This window comes from Ammodytes marinus, assembly GCF_949987685.1.
Source record: "Ammodytes marinus genome assembly, chromosome: 9".
NCBI classification, from domain to species: Eukaryota; Metazoa; Chordata; class Actinopteri; order Uranoscopiformes; family Ammodytidae; genus Ammodytes; species Ammodytes marinus.
In genome coordinates this window covers 31,608,360-31,627,106 of record NC_137213.1, presented here as the reverse complement: position 1 = coordinate 31,627,106, position 18,747 = coordinate 31,608,360, and the positions used below count along the sequence as shown (strand labels likewise).

At 42.4% G+C, this 18,747-nt stretch overlaps 3 protein-coding genes across 3 annotated transcripts; all 3 read left to right on the top strand.

Moving 5' to 3' along the window:
- The first annotated feature begins 1,524 nt into the window (after positions 1-1,524).
- LOC307255746 (tripartite motif-containing protein 16-like) lies at positions 1,525-5,107 on the top strand. Its single transcript, XM_080034511.1, has 2 exons — positions 1,525-1,612; positions 2,657-5,107. Exon 2 carries the CDS (start codon positions 2,694-2,696, stop codon positions 4,398-4,400), a length of 1,707 nt encoding a protein of 568 aa, XP_079890637.1. The 5' UTR covers positions 1,525-1,612; positions 2,657-2,693; the 3' UTR covers positions 4,401-5,107.
- Positions 5,108-6,012: 905 nt separating this feature from the next.
- LOC307255749 (tripartite motif-containing protein 16-like) lies at positions 6,013-13,925 on the top strand. The gene is made up of 2 exons (XM_080034514.1): positions 6,013-6,192; positions 11,519-13,925. The coding sequence occupies exon 2, from the start codon at positions 11,556-11,558 to the stop codon at positions 13,227-13,229; it is 1,674 nt and encodes a 557-aa protein (XP_079890640.1). The 5' UTR covers positions 6,013-6,192; positions 11,519-11,555; the 3' UTR covers positions 13,230-13,925.
- A 2,736-nt stretch (positions 13,926-16,661) lies between these two features.
- On the top strand, positions 16,662-18,747 carry LOC307255490 (tripartite motif-containing protein 16-like; the record flags this gene model as incomplete). Its single annotated transcript, XM_080034175.1, has 1 exon — positions 16,662-18,747. The coding sequence occupies one exon, from the start codon at positions 16,662-16,664 to the stop codon at positions 18,327-18,329; it is 1,668 nt and encodes a 555-aa protein (XP_079890301.1). The 3' UTR covers positions 18,330-18,747.

Here is an 18,747-nt window from a genome sequence, read left to right as displayed (position 1 = left end):
AGGTATAAATAAGCTAATTGTGTCTATACAACTCAGAAAAGACCCTGGCATTACTCTGAGCCTAATGTCACGGCTTCATTCCGTTCATTAACTTACTGATGAATAAGTTTACTGATTTAACAAGTTCCCTCAGTGAGAATGTAGCGCTCAGACAATATTGTCAGGTCCGCATTTGGGTATAAAAGAGAGGGAGGAAGACGGCGTGGGGGCTGAGCTGGTGAGAGGACTAAGACGAGGGTAGGAAACGTAGCTCACGTTTCCGTAAATAAGGAGTCAGTTGTAGTTTATTTAAGGTTGATGGCATATCAGCCCCAAAAACTGCAAGTGTTCCTGCCCGATAGTGCATGTTGCCGTATCGTTCAGCACGGACGTTACTAGAAGCTGCATGAAGCTCCGGAGCAGTTAGTTAGCACAGTTAGCTGAGAGGAGTCGTCATTAGCTAAACCAGCCAACAGCCCGACGCCACTGGACCTGCCGTGGACCACCGGCCAGATAGCTGGTGTAGCCACGTGGATGCTACACCTTCCTCTGGTGAAGAGGACTCGGCATCTTGTTTCCCTTTTCCCCGACCGTGAACTTCCGCAGACATTCGAAATGGACGTTGTGAGTAAAGTGCTGTAGCTCAAAGGACCGAAGAGGACTCATCGTCAACAGGCCTGCAACGGGGGGTGTTTGAAAGGACTATTTTCTTTGTTTATTAATATTATATGCCGGCTTAGTTTAGGTACAAAGGTTCTGTTTAAGCTGTGGTATAACAAAAAGGGTTGAATTGTATGCCCATTCATTTTGTATTTTATTTTATAAGAGAATTAAGTAAACATTTAATTACTTACCCTTTGTGTTTGTCTGTTTAATCCTAGGGGGAATTGTTTATATGATACATGTTTAAGAATATTAAGGGTACTGTTGTCACAGGTATACATATATATAGGGAATCCAAACTAATATTGAAGAAAATAAGTTGGGTTGAAGAACCTAGGGCCCTGCCCTCTATAATGTTGGGGTAAAAGGGGCTACATACGTAAAGATTTGTTTTCATATTGGACTTGAGCGAAGTTTTCTTCAACCACAAAACCGTTTAACACCCTCAACATAACACATTATCTGTCCCATTCTCTGTCTACAGTTTGAATTTGCCTTCCTCAGTAAGGCAACTGCTACAAGCCATCAGAAACATCTACAAAAAATCCTTCTTAACACAGATTGCTAAACTATTATTTATTTATTGTTGATTTTTTTTAAATTGTCTTAATTGTTTTATCCCTCATTTGATTTTGAAGGATTTTGTGTAGTGTGTAATTCATACTCCGGGGCAGAAGGTGGCGCTAGTGCGCCATTGAGCTGGACGCCAACTGCCTTAAAATCACAAGAAGAAGAAGCATACCGGAAACCCGTTTGAACAGGCGGTACAAGAAGAAGAAAGTTGTTGTTTTCCGTGTTTCCTGAACCTTACGAGGCTCAGTGACCGCTGAGCAGCTCCTGTTTGTCTTTGTTCACCCGAAAACACACTGAAGAAAGAAGAACAAAGAAGAACAAGGTGAAACGGATCCAACAGTTTAACTTCCAGCGAGGAGAAGACTTTTTACCTCATCAGGCAGAGCAAAACAAACTAGTGAGTTCTGTTAAGATCAGTCTCGATATTTCTTACTCTGTAGATTCGGTGAGTCTAAGATCAACATGATATTATGTAGGCGTTCTCACCACTGCTTCAGTGAAGGTAGCCTACATGATTAAAATATGCGCCGAACTTTTACAGAAGGACAAACTGTCTGCGCCACATGGCCAGCTCCCTAAAGTTTGACTGTTGGATTTCAAAAAGCAACTTTCAGGTTATATACCCCATGACTCAATGTGTGCTTAATCAGGAAACGCTAGATTTTAAATGTATAAACAAATGCACATTAAAGTGACGTATAGAGTTGTAGTTGCGAGATACATTTTCTACCGCGTTTTACAAAATTAAACTAGAAGTGACGTCATGCACGATAGAGCGTTGAAGGCTTTGATCTCCACCGCACAGTCACGTTGTTCATCTAACGTTCTAGTTCCAAACAATCTCTTTGTTGCAACGTGTTCGGGCGGGAAACACAGCAGTGATTATATGTTAAGCAATTTTCGGTGAGAAACACATAATTTGCATTGATTTCTATGCTAACTAAACTCAAACTATTTAGGTATATAGATACTACAATGACCTGCGTTCCAAATCGCACACCCTTTCTTTTTTTTCTATTCTACATACTACAGCGCTGACCACAAAAATAATCTAGTTAGCAAACAATTGGGACATACTTTTACTTATGTACTTTTAAATCTTATTTCTACCGAACTAAATAGCGGAAGGTATGGTTATTGGAACGCAGGGCCAGTTTCAGGAAAATGCTGTATGAATAATTTATTGCTGTTTAGCATAAATCATTGGATATCTACATGGTATAAATTAAGCCCTAAATTGCCCTCACGATCTTGGAAATGTCTGCCTCATTTATTATTTGGATTATGTCAATCCAAAATTAATTTATGGATTTCTGTCGATCGGAAGTGAATTTATCACCTTTTATTACTGGCGGTGTAAAAGGCTGTCTAAAATCTTGAATGTTGTGAAGTTGAGCATGTTTTAACTCTGTAGTCCATATCTTTGTTCCCTCCCCTTTAGATCTGCAGTTTGACTCTTGCTGACACCGGGAGGTGAAATGGCGCAGAAAAGAGTTAAGCTGGACCGGGAAAGCTTCTCTTGTTCCATCTGTCTGGATCTACTGAGGGATCCGGCGACTCTTGCCTGTGGACACAGCTACTGCATGGACTGTATTAAAACCCACTGGGATGGAGAGGAGCCTGAACAAATCTACAGCTGCCCTCAGTGTAGGTACTTATTCACCCCGAGGCCTGTGTTGGTGAAAAGTACCATGTTGGCAGATTTAGTAGAAGAACTGAAGAAGACTGGACCCCAAGCTGCTCCTGCTGATCACTGCTATGCTGGACCTGAAGATGTGGCCTGTGATTACTGCTCTAGTAGAAAACGGAAAGCTTTCAAGTCCTGCCTGGTGTGTCTGACCTCTTACTGTGAAAAACACCTCCAGCCTCATCACAGTGTGGTTCCATTACAGAAACACAAGCTGGTGGAACCCTCCAAAGATCTCCAGGAGAACCTCTGCTGTCTTCATGATGAGGTGATGAACTTGTTCTGCCGTACTGATCAGCAGTGTATCTGCTACCTCTGCTCTGTGGACGAACACAAAGGCCACGACACAGTGTCAGCTGAAGCAGAACGAACTGAGAGGCAGAAAGAGCTCGACGTGAGTCGACTAAACATCCAGCAGAGAATCACGGACAGAGAAAAAGATGTGAAGCTGCTCCAACAGCAGGTGGAGGCTTTCAATGGCGCTGCTGATGAAGCAGTGGAGCACAGTGAGAAGACCTTCACTGAGCTAATCCGTGGCATCCAGATAAGAAGCTCCGATTTGAAGGATCAACTCGTATCAATACAGGAATTTGAAGTGAGTCGAGTCAAAGATCTTCAGGAGAAGTTGGAGCAGGAGATCACTCTGCTGAAGAGGAAAGAAGCTGAGCTGAGGGCGCTCTCAAACACAGAAGATCAAAACTATTTTCTAACGGACTTCCCCTCACTGCCACCACTCAGTGACTATACACACTCATCCAGCTTAAATGCACATGCTCTAAACGACTTTGAAGATGTGACAGAGGCTGTGTCAGAAGCCAGAGATGAACTACAGGACGCACTGAGACAGATATCGACGGACCTGTCACTGCTAACGACTGAAGTGGATGTTTTAGAACCACAACCAGAGCTCAAGATCAGATCTGACTTCTTAAGATATGCATGTCAAATCACACTGAATCCAAACACAGCAAACGCAGATCTGTTATTATCTGAGGGGAACAGGAAAGCAACAAGAATGAGGAGAGAACAGCCTCATTCCAGTCACACAGAGAGATTCACTTGTTATTATCAGGCCCTGAGTAAAGAGAGGCTGACTGGACGTTGTTACTTTGAGGTGGAGTGGACAGGGAGAGGAGCTTATGTAGCAGTCGCATACAAGAGTATCAGCAGAGCAGGGAGTGAAAGTAGATTTGGACAAAATGACAAATCCTGGATGTTAGATTGTGACCTAGACAATAGAAGTTATACTACTCACATACTTACTCATACACTTTGGCACAACAAAGTCCAACGTCAAACCCACTCGTATCAGCCGTACTACAGAATAGGAGTGTACCTGGATCACAGTGCAGGTCTTCTGTCCTTCTACAGCGTCTTCTGTGACTCCGAGTTCATGAGACTCATCCACAGAGTTCAGACCAGATTCACTCATTCGCTCTACGCTGGAGTTTGTCTTTATGATCAAGGAGATACTGCTGAGTGCATGCTACTCAAATAGACACAAGTGATATACGAGGTAGCTCAGCTGTCAATCAAATGTGATGGGCGGGAGTTTGACATCTTATTTGTTGTGTAAGTGTTTGAGTGTCTTTAGGTGGCTCTCCTTCCTGTGTCTGTTTAGCCATGGAGGCTATCACTGCTCATGATGACTTTAGGGTTGCGTTCCGAATCGCATACTCTTTCTTTATTCTATTCTACATACTACATCCAACGATAAAAAGAATCTAGTTAGGATGCAGTAGGCATACTATTGGGACATACTTTACTCTCTTATTTCATCATAACATTGCGCCTTGATCTCGCCTCTTGCTTTTATATCCGTCGCATCCCCGTTTGTTTTCATATGGAGGCTTCGTCGATGTGACGTCACTTCACGTGCGCACTGGATTGTGGGTCAGAATCGCCCAAATAGGATGCACTTTTCAACACTAACAATCTTGGCCGCATGAAGTAGGACATCCGGGTACTTCTAACTATCCTAGATCTGGCCACAAGAATCCGGACATCCTAAATCTTTTTTCTACATACTATATAGTAGAAAGTATGCGATTCGGAACGCAACCTAGTTTAGATTAACTGAACTGTTTCTGCATGAATATGGAGACTTCTCTGTACTCTAAATCATTTTTGAAGATTTGTTCGGATGTATTTGTACGTATTTGAATGTTGTTGTTTCTCTTCCACTGCATGGTTCGAAAGAGAGAAAGCACAAGACCTTATCCTCGATATTTGGTTTTCAGAGCTTTGAACATTTGTAAGGAAATGTATAATCACATTTACATTTATTTGTTGTTCTAATAGAAGTGCAGAAGTGTAATTACAATCATTATTATTATCAATAAGGAGATGATTCATTATTTTCTTTGACATTGCTGAGATTCTTCTCAAACAAACTTATTCTGTACATGAAATCATTAAACCAGTAATGAAACAGACTTTACTGATTCGATGTGTGAACAAACCAAATGTTTTTATTCTGAATAAACAAACGGAAACCAAGTGCTTTCTTCTCGTCTTCATTGCAGGGTTTCATACAAATCTGCTGGATAACATTTAGAAGTTAAATTAGCGTTTAACTGAGGCCCTTCTTCTGAAACACCATACAGTCCAGTGTTCATGTTTGCTGGCGGCTATCTCTGGTCTTCTCTCCATGCATGAATGCTAACATCATCATCTGTGTTGTCTTTTGAAACTACGTAAAGATTTGTTTTCATATTGGACTTGAGTGAAGTTTTCTTCAACCACAAAACCGTTTAACACCCTAAACATAACTTATCTGTCCCATTCTCTGTGTCTACAGTTTGAATTTGCCTTCCTCAGTAAGGCAACTGCTTCAAGCCATCAGAAACATCTACAAAAAATCCTTCTTAACACAGATTGCTAAATTATTATTTATTTATTGTTGAATTATTTTAAATTGTCTTAATTGTTTTATCCCTCATTTGATTTTGAAGGATTGTTTGTGTAGTGTGTAATTCATACTCCGGGGCAGAATGTGGCGCTAGTGCGCCATTGAGCTGGACGCCAACTGCCTTAAAATCACAAGAAGAAGAAGCATACCGGAAACCAGTCTGAACAGGCGGTAAAAGAAGAAGAAGAAATGTGTTGTTTTCCGTGTTTCCTGAACCTTACGAGGCTCAGTGACCGCTGAGCAGCTCCTGTTTGTCTCTGTTCACCCGAAAACACACTGAAGAAGAAGAACAAAGAAGAACAAGGTGAAACGGATCCAACAGTTTAACTTCCAGCGAGGAGAAGACTTTTTACCTCATCAGGCAGAGCAAAACAAACTGGTGAGTTCTGTTCAGATCAGTCTCGATATTTCTTACTCTGTAGATTCGGTGAGTCTAAGATCAACATGATATTATGTAGGCGTTCTCAACACTGCTTCAGTGAAGGTAGCCTACATGATTAAAATATGCGCCGAATATTTGCCGAAGTTTTGCAGAAGGACAAACTGTCTGCGCCACATGGCCAGCTCCCTAAAGTTTGACTGTTGGATTTCAAAAAGCAACTTTCAGGTTATACCCTGACTCAATGTGTGCTTAATGAGGAAACGCTAGATTTTAAATGTATAAACGTAAATGCACATTAAAGTGACGCATAGAGTTGTTGCGAGATACATTTTCTACCGCGTTTTACAAAATTAAACTAGAAGTGACGTCATGCACGATAGAGCGTTGATAGTGTCAACAGGCTGTGATCTCCACCGCACAGTCACGTTGTTCATCTAACGTTCTAGTTCCAAACAGACCCTCTTTGTTGCAACGTGTTCAGGCGGGAAACACAGCAGTGATTATATGTTCAGCAATTTTCGGTGAGAAACACATAATTTGCATTGATTTCTATGCTAACTAAACTCAAACTAATTGGGTATATAGATACTACAATGTCCCTGCGTTCCAAATCGCACACCCTTTCTTTTTTTTCTATTCTACATACTACAGCGCTGACCACAAAAATAATCTAGTTAGCAAACAATTGGGACATACTTTTACTTAAAGGATGATTTCACCGGTGGAAATATGAATGTACCTATGTAGAGCAAAACCTATGTGTTATAAATGTGCAAAAATTTTAGAAATCGGTTCACCCTAGCCTGAGAAACGGCAAAAAGAGTGTTTTTATGGTCTCTCTGCCGGTCTCTGCCTCTAAAGTCAGAAATCCTCCGACTACCACAATGCACTGCGCTAGCAGCACTCCAAGGCCCCGCCCACATTTCGTCTCGTCTCGTCTGACCTCTGACTCCGATGAGAGTTTGTAAACACACTACTTCCCATTACAGTTCTTGGCGATACCTCGACCAATACAGACTCTATGTAGATTCCACAATGAATATTTTTTTCTAAAATATGAATGTATTAGTTTCCGGTTTCACTGTAAAACGGAGGGAAGGAAATGCGCACTAGTCTAACTTTTCTTCAGTTTACAAGATAGTGAGCTGTTTTCAACAATGCCTGCGGCTAAAAAAACTAGCCGGGCTTCAAACCAAACCGGAGGACTGAAACTAAATATTCTAGCCTAGGCGTGAAGAGGACAATCTGGACGGGACTGACGTATCTTCGTTGTGGACAGGTTGTGTGGACCGGGCCTGCAAAACGCACTCGCGTACAGGTAAGACTTTCAACGCATTTGACTATATTTCTGTTCACACAGTATGCAATTATAGCTGCTGTCAGGGGGGCCTTGCTAAACTCTTTCAGAAACAAACTAATGCTGCAACCATTTGGTGTGTTTGTAATGCAACTAAAGAAAAAAAAATCATCAGACTATCATTTTAGTGAGTGATCACAGCTAACGTTTCACTTGAAGCCTAACTGTTGTATTGTTTTGTGACATTTCAGAATCCGATGTCTACACCCTCAATATCAGCTGTGATAGTGGGGTAAAAAGTTGATCAATGGCTGTCTCCCCTTCAACTGCAACCAAGGCAGCTGCAGTGACGCTTCTGAGAGGAAATATGTCCCCTACATCAAATTCAGGAGCATCCCAGCTCTGCTAATATGTCCTCACACCTCAACCTGTGCCCTATCAGCCACTCATTTAAGGCTAAATTGTAAATATTTTTTGTTTATAGCTCATCTTTTGTATCTTATATTTATCATGTTCGTATATTGGACAGTTTATTTTTAAGAATTGTTTCATTGTTTGTTACCTGGTTTATTTAGCATTACCTGGTTTATTTAACATTGAGCATGATGCCACAATATTTTCCTTTGTAAACAATAAAACATCTTATGTTGTTGTTACCTTATCTTGGACTCCTTTCTACACCCATGTTCACCAGTACAGACTTGTTGGCTGAACTGATTTTGATGCACAGATTACTGTATGTATTGTTTTTAAAATACAATTTGAGGTAAATGTTATAAATTCACAAGGATGCAAGGTAGGTTCATCATACTGAAGCACAGGAAAAACAGATACACAGAAAAATAACTAAGCTATCAGTTTTTCTACCAAAGCTAGCCAGAATATATTTCAATTGAGTACTTCAGGTCACATTTCTATATTGATAGCATAAAAAATATTTGCTTATTTATTAAATACAGTAGCTCAGCATCTGAAGTCTGTCCTCAACCTTTTTCCCCAGTAGAAATTTGTATTTTTCTAACAGTACTCCAGTTGAACAGCATTCTGGTTAGTAGACAAACCACATCAACCAACTTGAGTTCAAAGTTTTAATCCAAACATATGAACAACTATTAATAAAAATAAAATGTGTAGTGTGTTGGCTCAGGTCATTCTGGTCACAGCTGCTCGATCTTGTTTCTTGATAGCCAAGGTACTGCTCATCACGTGCATGGTCAGGTGCTGGGTCTCTCTCTTTGCAGGATTCACGCCAGGAAACTGCATGAATCAGCGATATTGTCTATAAAACATTGAGCAAAACATTAGTAAGGCCAGCTAATTTTAGCCTGCAGTAGCTCACATACATGAAAAAGAACGGCAAGGTTACGTCACGTTAGCTTTGCTGCGCATGTTACCAAAACTAGGAAAACATAGTGCCAATAAGACATTTTAGAACAGGATTCAAAACTGCAATAAGATATAACACTTGTGCCGTGTTTACGCCCGGGTCACATCCTAGTATGTGCAGTGTATCTAGCTCGCAGTTTTTCCCCCCACACAGTCAGTGTCTCACTGCTGCAGCGCTGCTTTTACCAGCCTGTTGCTACATGAGTTTTTCTTTGATAATTCACATAATAAAGTGCTGTGTAGCTGCTCTGATCTGCTAACACAAGCGCCAGGGGAAAAAAGAAAGGCAGACGCAAATGCAAGAAGTGTGGCGGTGATGAATGAGTAAAAATAAAAACTTACTGTGTTGTGGTCGACGTCTGTCTCTCCCCGCGGCCTGTGGCTGGCACCTACAGTTCACCGTCTCAATACTGAAATATGTCTCCGGGGTCCCTCTTTCCATATGTGGAGTAAAGCTACAGTGAAGTTTCTAACAGTGAACACTGCGAACACACCAGGCACAGCGGCGGGGCTCCTCTTCAGCATGGAGCAGCTGCTAGTGTAGCTACAGCTAGCTCCTCTTCCTCCTTACGACTATCACCTCTCTTCCTCGCTGTAATCCGGTTTATACAGGTTGACACGAATGTCCGTTCACTAGAGTAAACATTAAAAATCCCCTTCAGGCGTTACAAATGGAAAATATCCTTCTGCCATGGTCGGAGTTTTTCGGGACTCTGCTTCTTCGCTAAGCGGAGGAGAAACATGGCGGACGCTGTGTTTACATCTCGGCCGTGAGCTCCCGCCTCCCTCATTCCTTATTGGTGGGCATACAAATGTGCGGAAGGGATGGCCTGTAGTTCTTGGCGCTTCTAGGCTGGTGGTCCGTATGAAGCGTTTCGCGTCACGCCAACCACTACCATGTAAAATGTGGGGTGTGGATTTTCGGGAAAGCTGGACCAAGGGAATACTGAGTCAGGACAAACCTCTTTCATTATATTATAATAGTGATTTTATAATGATAGAACGCCGGTTCAGTATGGGTGAAGTATTCCTTTAAAGCTGCAGTTGAGAGTTTTTTTACTGTAATATTTTGCAAAACTGTCATAATAGCCATTCAGCTATATGTAGGTGAAGTGGTCTGAAAATATATTTTTATGACTTTGCTCCCCCCTGCCTCTGTGTGCTGCCCCCCAAAATTGCCACCGCTCATGTTAATTTTGACCAATCAGAGCGAGGTCAGATTCTCCGTTCTTATTGGCTGTGGGACCTTGGCAACGACGTTGATGCGTCAGTTGCGTGAGCGTTCACGACCCTAGCAGTCTGACACTAGCCTACTGTTTGGTACAAGGCTACTACGGCGGACAGCGAGTAGCAGTCTTCACAAACGAACCCTCAATTTACCATTCCCAGGATACCAACAACTAACACCGCTAAGACAGCAAAAAAACGAGGAAAGACGAATGTTGAAAAGTTAACTGCTGAAAGGGAGACGGAGAGAGCTTGAAAAAAAGTACACCAGCCATGTCTTCTTGCCCTATCACATCAAGACCTCTCCGACCGCGACCTTGTCCCCTTCCTCTGCCCCTAGGCTGCCTGCCGCTAGCAGCAGGACGTCGGCTGGCCCTATATAGCCCTCGTCCTGTGCTCAGTGTTGCCAACTCAAAGCGATTTTGTCGCTATATTTAGTGACTTGTCAGCCCCCCTGGCGACTTTTTTTTTCAAAACAGCGACAAGCGACAAATCTAGCTTTTGGTGACTTTTTTCGCCAAAGCAAGTATCACCACTTCTCAACGAGCAGCGGGAGCACTGACACGCAGCCCGCTCCTCGCGCAGCAGCCCCGAGCAGCCCCTCCCAGCTGCGGTCAGAGCAGGAGCATAGATAGTAGGAGATACACACACACCTCTCCGCTCTGTTACAATTAGTTTGCTATCTTGCCTGGCTGTTACAGCTACTTTTGTTAGGCCTACCAGCACACTTACAATGATTTTAAGCTAACATACATGGTATGTCTGTGATTAAAATGTATGCTCAATATGTACGTATGTAGTTATCATTACTAATGTTTTATCACCTCGGAATCGGACATGGTGTTTGTCTCCTGTCAATGTAACTGCATTCACATGAACGCGCATAGCTGTCGTTCAGAGGGAGGAGCTACAGCAGGTAGAGCGTTGGGAAAACAGCCGTTGGGATCCCAACGGCTGAAACGATCAACTGCAGCTTTAAGTACTTTTAAATCTTATTTCTACCGAACTAAATAGCAGAATGTATGGTTATTGGAACGCAGGGCCAGTTTCAGGAAAATGCTGTATGAATCCTTTTTTTTCTTCATAAATAGCCTTTATTTTTGGAACAAATGAGTTTATGATTAAACTTTATTGCTGTTTAGCATCGATCATTGGATATCTACATGGTATAAATTAAGCCCTAAATTGCCCTCACGATCTTGGAAATGTCTGCCTCATTTATTATTTGGATTATGTCAATCCAAAATTAATTTATGGATTTCTGTCGATCGGAAGTGAATTTATCACCTTTTTTTGCTGGCTGTGTAAAAGGTATTTGTTTAATAAATTTGGTTTATTTTCTAAAATCTTGAATGTTGTGAAGTTGAGCATGTTTTAACTCTATAGTCCATATCTTTGTTCCCTCCCCTTTAGATCTGCAGTTTGACTCTTGCTGACACCGGGAGGTGAAATGGCGCAGAAAAGAGTTAAGATGGACCGGGAAAGCTTCTCTTGTTCCATCTGTCTGGATCTACTGAGGGATCCGGCGACTGTTCCCTGTGGACACAGCTACTGCATGGACTGTATTCAAACCCACTGGGATGTAGAGGAGCCTGAACTAATCTACAGCTGCCCTCAGTGTAGGCACTTGTTCATCCCAAGGCCTGTGCTGGTGAAAAGTACCATGTTAGCAAATTTAGTAGAGGAACTGAAGAAGACTGGACTCCAAGCTGCTCCTGCTGATCATTGCTACGCTGGACCTGAAGATGTGGCCTGTGATTACTGCTCTAGTAGAAAACGGAAAGCCTTCAAGTCCTGTCTGGTGTGTCTGACCTCTTACTGTGAGAAACACCTCCAGCCTCATTACAATGTGGTTCCATTAAAGAAACACAAGCTGGTGGAACCCTCCAAAGATCTCCAGGAGAACCTCTGCTCTCGTCATGATGAGGTGATGAAGTTGTTCTGCCGTACTGATCAGCAGTCTATCTGCTACCTCTGCTCTTTGGACGAACACAAAGGCCACGACACAGTGTCAGCTGCAGCAGAACGGAATGAGAGGGAGAAAGAGCTGGAGGAGAGTCGACTTAACATCCAGCAGAAAATCCAGGACAGAGAAAAAGATGTGAAGCGGCTCCAACAGCAGGTGGAGACTTTCAATGGCTCTGCTGATAAAGCAGTGGAGCACAGTGAGAAGACCTTCACTGAGCTGATCCGTGTCATCCAGATAAAAAGCTCTGATTTGAAGGATCAACTCGTATCAATACAGGAATTTGAAGTGGGTCGAGTCAAAGCTATTCAGGAGATGCTGGAGGAGGAGATCATTCTGCTGAAGAGGAAAGAAGCTGAGCTGAGGACGCTCTCAAACACAGAAGATCACAACCATTTTCTAATGGACTTCCCCTCACTGCCACCACTCAGTGACTATACACACTCATCCAGCATCAATATGCATGCTCTAAACTACTTTGAGGATTTGCCAGCAGCTGTGTCACAGGCCAGAGATAAACTACAGGACGCTCTGAAACAGACATGGACAGACCTGTCACTGATAGAGACAGAAGTGGATGTTTTACTGCCACAACCAGAGCTCAAGACCAGAGCTGACTTCTTAAGATATGCATGTCAATTGACACTGGATCCAAACACAGCGAGCAGACATATGCTATTGTCTGAGGGGAACAGGAAAGCAACAACTACTGGTCCAAATGTGTCTTATCCCAGTCACCCCGACAGATTCACTAGTTATTATCAGGCCCTGAGTAAAGAGAGGCTGACTGGACGTTGTTACTGGGAGGTGGAGTGGAGCGGGGACGGACTTTATGTAGCAGTCGCATACAAGAACATCAGCAGAGCAAACCGTGAAAGTAAATTTGGATACAATGACATATCTTGGAGTTTAGATAGTGAGGCACACTCTAATGTCTTTTGGTACAACAAAGTCGAAACTCCCGCCCCAGGTCCTTATTCCTACAGAATGGGAGTGTACCTGGATCACAGTGCAGGTGTTCTGTCCTTCTACAGCATCTCTGAAACCAACACCATGACTCTCCTCTACAGAGTCCAGACAACGTTCACTGAGCCTCTCTATGTTGGACTTGGTCTTTACCTGTTTGAGGACACTGTTGAGTTCACTAGACTCAAATAGACAGAAGTCTGTATTGAAGGGACAGTGGGTTAAACTCAGTGTTTTAATCCTTAAACGGGCTTGACCACAGTTGTTCCACAGCCCGAAACTTTGACCCATATTCTAGCGGTGTCTATCGCCGTCCAGCCTAAACCTCGTTCTACCAGTAAGGGTAGGGTCATAAACCCCGCCCTACCAGTAAGGGTAGGGTCAGCGGTGGAAACAGATTCTTAAAAGCGAGCTGTCCCGCTCTGAGCTGCTCCGACCTGACCCTCTCTGCTCGGTGGAAACGAGGCATAAAACAGCTCATGATGACTTTAGTTTAGATATGGCATGAACACGGAAACTTTCTGTGCTTTAATGGATTGTTGAACTACCTATTATTCTCCGTACTTCTTGCAATTATAGGTGAGAAATTGAATGCTGAAGGGAAATGTGATTCTACAGCAATACATGTAATATTCCACCAAGTATCTTTTGGCTCCTTACTGGTTCAACATACACAACATATGTGGAACTCGCTAGAGAGTTTAACTTAAGCATGTCCTCACAACTAACAAATTACAGTATTCATGATTCCTAAAGGATGTCTGTAATTATTTGTTGCCATCTGTTTTTTTTTTGTTGAATTGCACAGAACAATCCACCTTGAATCACTTTCTTTTTCATATTTCACTTCGCTCCAATTTAACTCTGAACAAATTGTCAACTTGTAAAATGTTGAAGTGTTAAATAAAGCTGCACCGAGCAAGTCAAACTCTTACCGGAAACCCCTTTTTTTTGTCCCTTTTTAAAATGTGCTTGTTGAGAAATTCAAGGCTTTTGACGATCCTTAAGGTAATCATAATAATTGTAAATCAGGGAGGGCAGGTAACGCTTGGAACAATGGAAGAATATAAATGCAAATGAATATCAATAGGGCAGAGGTTAGGTGTGAATTCTGGTGGAAAAACAATCAATTGTGTGGCAAGCTATGTGGGACAGAGAGGGGGCAGGGAGGGAGGATTGTAGGGAAGAGCAGGAGCTGTTGTGTCCACTAAAGATTTTCAGATATATAGCTCTTAAAACTGACATGTTCCAATTTTTGATAATAAAGGTTACATTGACTTGAAAAAATGCTTAGGCCATAGGATATAGTCCATTATTTACTCTTAATGAACCCTATGTTCCATATCACATACTTTTCCCTTTTACTATACTACATACTAAATCGTGCTGGTTTCCATACTTCAAAATGAAATGGGCATGTATTTGGGCATCCTGGTATTTTTGACATACTTCTCCTGCGTTCCAATACCCATACTTCCCTATTATTTAGTATGCTAGAAAAAGAGTTAATATGTCCCAATACATGCATGTCAATTGTAGTATGCTGAAAATACCTTGATGCCCCACTAACTCAAATAGCATTCTGGAGTATTCGTCTTTATTCTTGACATTTCTCGACATAATGAAAAAAGTCTTCCTTATCTGATTTTTTTTTTCTCTCCTGTGGCCCTAAAACTCTTCTGTACTTTAGTATGTAGTGTAGTAAAAAGAAAGAGTATGTGATTTGGAACGCAGGGTTCATTTTACATGCCCGTCCTTATTCTTTTTCTGGCATGTCTAAATAGTATGCAAGTACTGGTGTTGGAAAGCAGGGTACGTCTTTAACAAAGTTCTTTCCTTATGTTCCCCCTTACTTGATTGTGAAGGGATTTACAGTATGTGTAGTGTCTGATTCATACTCCGGGGCAGAAGGTGGCGTTAGTGCACCAATAATCTGGACGTCAACCGCCTTCAAACCACAAGAAGAAGAAGCATACCGGAAACCAGTTTGAATAGGAAGAATGAAGAAAGCCGTTGTTGTTGTTTTGAGAGTCTCCTGAACCTTTAGACGAGGTTCAGTTACCTGTGTGCAACTCCTTTTTGTATTTTGTCACACGAGGATACATTCAAGAAAGGAGAACAAGGCGAAAAGGATCCAACAGTTTCTATTTCAACGGGGAGAATACTTTTTACCTCATCAGGCAGAGCACAACAAACTGGTGAGTTCGGTTCAGATCAGTCTCGACATTTCTTACTCTGTAGATTCTGAGTCTAAGATGAACATGATAATATGAGGGCGTTCTCACCACTGCTTCAGTGAAGGTACATGATTAAAATATGCGCCAACTTTTGCGGAAGGACAAACAGTGCCACATGGTCAGCTCACTAGGCGTGACTGTCGGATTTCAAAAAAGCAACTCTCAGGTTAGATTCCCTATGAATCAATGTTAAGCAACTAGATTATAAATGTTTGTGTCGTTTGTAAAATAATTTTTCTTCCGCATTTTAGAAAGATAATAAAGTAACGTCATGCACGATAGAGCGTTCCAGAGTGTCAACAGGCTTTGATGTCACCACTGCTCAACGTTCTATATAGTTCCAAACAATTCCTCTTTGTTGTAACGTGTTCAGGCGGGAAAGACATAACTGATATCGTATTCTCAGCAGTTTTCGGTGAGTAACACACACTATGCATTGATTAGTAGGCTACTCATTTTAATCAGGTCTTTTATTTACCATACATATCCCTCGCCATCTTGGAAGTGTCTGACTCGACCTGTTTCTGTGGTTTATCCCCCCCAGAAAGATTAAGTTGGGGGGAGAACACCTGCCCATTTAGCTTGAAGATGCCGAACTAGCACACCCTAAGGACCTAAGCTAAGGAATGTCCTAAAACTATAAAGTATGATATTTCTAATGTCCCTGAAGTATACAGCCCCTCTACAGTGACTAGCCTCCCAGAGAGAGTATTGATTATTATTGCAGTGTCGTAACACCAGCACATTTTGCTGACCCATAACACCTGTAGGCTATATTGTATTTATTATTATTTCAGACTGAGGGATTAGCTAGTCAGAATCATTTGTTAGTTAACAGGTAATTATTAACATGCCAAGAAGTTACCTATTATGCTTAATCAAATGGTACAATTACAAGAAAGAACGGCGCTTATACTGGCTAACTTTGACTATTTAAAACCAATGTTTGTTTTTGTGACAGAGGCAGCAGAGAAGTTGTGTCTTCACCTGCTTAAAACACACTTGAGCTCAATGCTAGCTCTTTATACGCTTTCTCTTTTCAAATGGCTTCACGGTTAAAAGAACAATGATGATAAAATTGCCCATTGTGATGCAGCTGTGTTAAGTCTCCTACACCTTTTCTTACAAAATCTAGGCTCTCATAATTTGAAATTAGAGAAAGTGAATATATCCCCTTTTGCTTTGTGTTTGTTTGGCTTCAGATTCTCCCAGACTGGAGGTTTCACTTTACTCTGCCCAACTCTATTTCCACTCTAAGTCCCAGGTTTAGGAAAGTTGGTTTATTTCTAAACATTTTAATGTTTTCCAAAAGTTTTTAACACACATATCTTTGTTCCCTCCCTTTTTCAGATCTGCAATTTGACTCTTGCTGACACCGGGAGGTGAGATGGCGCAGAAAAGAGTTAAGCTGGACCAGGGAACCTTCTCTTGTTCCATCTGTCTGGATCTACTGAGGGATCCGGTGACTCTTGCCTGTGGACACAGCTACTGCATGGACTGTATTAAAACCCACTGGGATGGAGAGGAGCCTGAACAGATCTACAGCTGCCCTCAGTGTAGGCACTTATTCACCCCGAGGCCTGTGCTGGTGAAAAGTACCATGTTAGCAGAATTAGTAGAGGAACTGAAGAAGCCTGAACTCCAAGCTGCTCCTGCTGGACCTGAAGATGTGGCCTGTGATTACTGCACGGGGAGTAAACGAAAAGCCAGCAAGTCCTGTCTGGTGTGTCTGACCTCTTTCTGTGAGATACACCTCCAGCCTCATCACAGTGTGGTTCCATTAAAGAAACACAAGCTGGTGGAACCCTCCAAGAATCTCGAGAAGAAGATCTGCTCTCATCATGGGGAGGTGATGAAGATGTTCTGCCGCACTGATCAGCAGTGTATCTGCTACCTCTGCTCTGTGGACGAACACAAAGGCCACGACACAGTGTCAGCTGAAGCAGAACGGACTGAGAAGCAGAGAGAGCTGGAGGAGAGTCTCAAATACATCCAGGAGAAAAAGCAGGAGAAAGAGAAATATTCCTGTTTGCTTGAAAAAGAAAGGAACGCTATCCATTTATCTGCTAATAAAGCAGTGGAGAAGAGTGAGAAGGCCTTTTCTGAGCTGATCTGTCTCCTCCAGAAGATAAGCTCTGATTTGACGCAGCAGCTCAGGGCCAGGGAGGAAACTGAAGTGGATCGAGTCCACGCTCTTTCGCAGAAGCTGGTGTGGGATATCCCTGAGCTGAGGTGTAAAATTAAAATGCTGCAGCAAATTTGTAAGACAGAGGATCACATCCGCTTTCTACAAAACTACATCTGTCCGTGGCCACCACTCAGCGAAGCTAAACTCTCAATCAACTTCGACGTCGGTCCTCTGACATACTTTGAGGAGGTGACAGCGGCCGTGACAGCAGCTGTGTCCCAAGCCAGAAGTAAACTACAGGACGTCCTGAGAGAGACATGGACTGACCTGTCACTGCAGGAGACTAAAGTGGACATTGTACTGCCGCCACCAGAACTCCAGACCAGAGCCGACTTCTTAAAACATTCTCGTGAAATCACACTGGATCCAAACACAAATCACACACGGATAGAATTATCTGAGGGGAACCGGAAAGGAACACTTTTCTTAGCATCACGGTCGAAGCCTAACCCTGACAGATTCACCGGTTATACCTATAAGGCCATGAGTGCCGAGGGGCTGACTGGGCGTTGTTACTGGGAGGTGGAGAATGGTGCTAAATCACTGGGAGTATCGGCCGTATACAAGAATATCAACAGAGATGGGATGAATCTTCGAAGTGACAAATCTTGGGCACTATCTTGTGGCAAAAACAACTACTTGTTCTGGCACCAAAATGCATATACACACCTCCCCTCAGATATTCAGTCCTCCAGAGTAGGAGTGTACCTGGATCACAGTGCAGGTGTTCTGTCCTTCTACGACGTCTCTGAAACCAACACCATGACTCTCCTTCACAGAGTCGAGACCACGTTCACTCAGCCGCTTCATGCTGCAATTGGGTTTTGGGAAATGGGAGACACTGCTGAATTCGTCAAACCGAAATAGACAGAAGTCCTTTAAGGGAGGATTTCTAACTTTTGAGCCAAAGAGAGAAAAAGAGACTATTAAAAAAACACTCTTCCTGCCTTTTCTCAGGCTAGGATGAATCGATTTCTAAAATGTTTGCTCATTTATACTAGGGGAGAACGAGGTAATTTGTCACACGGGTTGGTTGTCACAATCGTTATATCTCGGAACCAGAAGGCGCTGTCTGTGAAATTTTGATATGTAAATATCCAGAATTGGGATAAGAGGTCACCAACATAGTCTTCCTTGGAGTTAAGGACTGTTTGTGTTTTTCATGTCAAATTGAAAATATTTAGCTCCTCAGTATTTTTCTTCTAGGCTTTTACAGAATGGGTTTATAACAAAACACTTGTTACCTATAAAAAGTGTGAAGGGTAAACTATAGTTTAGATTGTGG